Raw genomic sequence first — 3,032 nt, 5'->3', positions numbered from 1 at the left:
CGAATGGGCCGCGATAAGCTAAAATGAGCCGCCACGTTATGCAGAACGGACCACAAAACTGTGCAGAAAAGGACAGCAACCTTTTGCCCCCCCCAATTACATTCACTCTCCACTGTCTCACAGTAAGTATTGTTCATTGGCAGCAGCAAAAGAAGCTTAAATGTTTTCAGTCTGTGCAGTCTCAGGACGGAGGTTGTAAAAGACACCTAAAGGTTTGTGGTCACTCTTTGTTGTGGTCTGGCTGCGTTGGATTGAGGTACTGGTCAAATTCACTGCGGTCAAGCTGATCCAGCATATCCGATCTCACCTGTTCTAGATAGAACTCTAGAGACGGTCCACCCAAACAAAGCACACATGCGCACACCTCCGTTCCCCGCCAATTGTGGGGCTCCACCCCATTTTGCTGCACGGCGTGCTGTGAAAAGGAGTATGCCGCCAGGGGTAGATGTACAGACGATGAATTCTGAAGATATAATGATGCACTACTGGGGAACATTACATCTCCGTTTGATGATGGTGCTCCGTGCTGCAACGCTGAAGAGTGGTTTTGGAATGCAACGCCTCTGTGTGGGAGATTATAGGAGTTTCTTTGGTTGTACGGGTGATGATGATTGTGCGTATGTTGTGGGAGTTGACCTTGGAACATATAGCTGAGGTGAAAGCCATTTGGAGAGGTGGTGGTCTCGCTTGCAGGTGTCTTGATACGCTTGTTGCACTTCCGCCGACGGGGCCTGTATTTGTAGTTGGGGTAGTCGATGGTGTGCTGGATTCGTAGTCTTTCTGCTTCTTGCATGTAGGGACGCTTCTCGGCCAGAGACATGGACTTCCATGTCTTGCCTATGACAAAAAAGAAAGTGTTAGTTTGGGAAATCACATTTTCATTAAAGTGTTCTTTAAAAATGTAAGAAAACATGAATGGTGATGCTTCCGCTAGACGATATAGTCCTTGACTTAGAGGAATATTCCGGGTTCAGTACAAGTTGAGCGTAATCGACAGCATTTGTGGCATAATGATGATTAGCACAAAAATTAATTTGACTCGTCCCTCCTTTTCTTTAAAAAAAAAAGCACAAATGTGGGTTACAGTGAGGCACTTACAATGGAAGTGAATGGGGCGTTAAAATACTGTTCAACCGTATAACCACAAGACGTAAACAATATACGTTAACATGATGTCAGAGTGATAAAGTCACTTACTGTGTAAAGTTAAAGCCAATTTTACAGCTTGACGCCATGATGACGTAATGTCAACAAACCCTAAAACGACTGTAAATGTGATGATTTAAACAACTTTACAGCTTTACGAGTTTTAACAGAAGAATTCACGTAAGTGCTTTTATAAAATGATAAAAGCATTTAATCCTACCTACACACTCTCACGGCGAAATCGTCAGGATTCGTACGACTTTTCTCAAATTTGGCTAATTCGAATGAGTTCGTACGACTTGCTTCTGTCACACACAACAGCTTCCTGTCATGTTTACACACTCTACTGATTGGATAAGTTTAGATAAGGGGTTTGGGTAAGGACATAGTATTAATAAGTGGCTGTGACTCAGGTGGTAGAGCGGGTCGGCCACTAATCGCAGGGTTGGCGGTTTGATTCCCGGCCCACATGACTCCACATGCCGAAGTGTCCTTGGGCAAGACACTGAACCCCAAGTTGCTCCCAATGGCAGACTAGGGCCTTGTGTATGAGTGTGTGTATGAATGGGTGAATGGGACACATGGTAAAGCGCTTTGGTAACCTCTAAGGTTAAAAATGGCACTATATATGTTCAGACCATTTACCATATAACGCCTCATACGCATATTTCTGCATTAGACATCCGGGTATGCACGTCACGTGATCAAATCGTACGAAATAGCCACCTTGAAAAATATGTACGAATGTTCATGAGACTGGATTGTGAGTGTACCACTGTAACTCAATTTTTGCATTGTTTAAAGGAAAAAAATTCCGAGACGAAATTATTTCTTCTGGAATATTCCCTCTGAACAGGTGTTTCGCGTCATAGCGATTTTTACTATACTTTGACCAATTATACTATTTTGAATACAGAATGGAGAAGTTAAAGCGCAATTAAGTTGCTTGTTGTTGAAACAATATTACAATATTCACAAACAAACGATGAAAATCAATGTTACAAATATGACAGGTCCGACTAACTACAATTAAAAAGTGTCGTACTCACCGAGGATTTTACTGAGGTCAGTGTTCTCCAGGTCGGGGTTCAGCTGCGCGAGGCGTCTGCGCTCCTCCTTGGTCCAAATGATGAACGCGTTTAGCGGGCGTCTCACACGAGTTTCCGCGGCCGATTTCGCTTCCGGACTTGAGCAGCTGGATTCAGAGCCTACCGACACCGGGCTTGATGGACCCGACGCGGGGCAATGAACCGTCCTGCGCGGCTCATTCTGCGCATGTGGCGCGTAACGGCCCTGTTCGCTCTCGAGCATCATTGTTGTGGGGCCCATTTCGAGTTCGGGGAGCATCTGGTCGAGATACATGTTGAATTCGTCCTGGTCCACCTCAGAGATCAAGTGGGGCTTTAAAAGGGTCGCGGACCAATGGGTGCGCAGAGGAGTGGATTAAAGGTGTGAAGCGCAAGAAGTTTCACCTCAGAGATAACGTGCAGACTGCATCGGACAAATGCAGTGGTGCCCAAACGAGACATAAGCCTGCAATATAGTCTAAAACACCATTTAATTGAATATTCCTGGTTCAATACAAGTCCACCGACAGTAGTTGTGGCATAATGTCACCTTTCCTAAAACAATTAATAAATATCGAGTTACACTGAGGCACTTGTAAAGGAAGTCAATGGGGGCCAATGTTTGGAGGGTTTAAAGGCAGAAATGTGAAGCTTGTAATTTTATAAAAGCATTTACATTTGTTCTTCTGTTAATACTTGTGTATTATTTGAGCTGTAAGTTGATTAAATCATTGTTTTTATGGTCGTTTTAGGGTTTTGGTGTTTACAGCATGGCAACGAAGTTGTAAAATTGGCCATAACTTTACACAGATATGGTTA

The 3,032-nt window shown here is 43.9% G+C and overlaps 1 protein-coding gene across 1 annotated transcript; it reads right to left on the bottom strand.

Annotated features, from left to right (window-relative positions):
* Window positions 1–220: 220 nt before the first annotated feature.
* On the bottom strand, window positions 221–2,508 carry LOC127661731 (transcription factor Sox-17-alpha-A-like). Its single transcript, XM_052152585.1, has 2 exons — window positions 2,196–2,508; window positions 221–837 (listed from the first exon to the last, which is right to left on the bottom strand). The coding sequence occupies exons 1-2, from the start codon at window positions 2,506–2,508 to the stop codon at window positions 221–223; spliced, it is 930 nt and encodes a 309-aa protein (XP_052008545.1).
* Between the last annotated feature and the right edge of the window lie 524 nt (window positions 2,509–3,032).

This window comes from Xyrauchen texanus, chromosome 2 (assembly GCF_025860055.1).
Source record: "Xyrauchen texanus isolate HMW12.3.18 chromosome 2, RBS_HiC_50CHRs, whole genome shotgun sequence".
NCBI lineage: Eukaryota > Metazoa > Chordata > Actinopteri > Cypriniformes > Catostomidae > Xyrauchen > Xyrauchen texanus.
Note: the sequence above shows the minus strand (reverse complement) of the source record. Positions and strands in the feature narration are given on the sequence as shown.

Coding starts and splice junctions, on each gene's coding strand:
- LOC127661731 (XM_052152585.1), bottom strand. CDS start 2,508: ATGTATCTCGACCAGATGCTCCCCGAACTCGAAATGGGCCCCACAACA. Junction 838..2,195: donor TGACCTCAGTAAAATCCTCG/GTGAGTACGACA, acceptor TTTTTGTCATAG/GCAAGACATGGAAGTCCATG.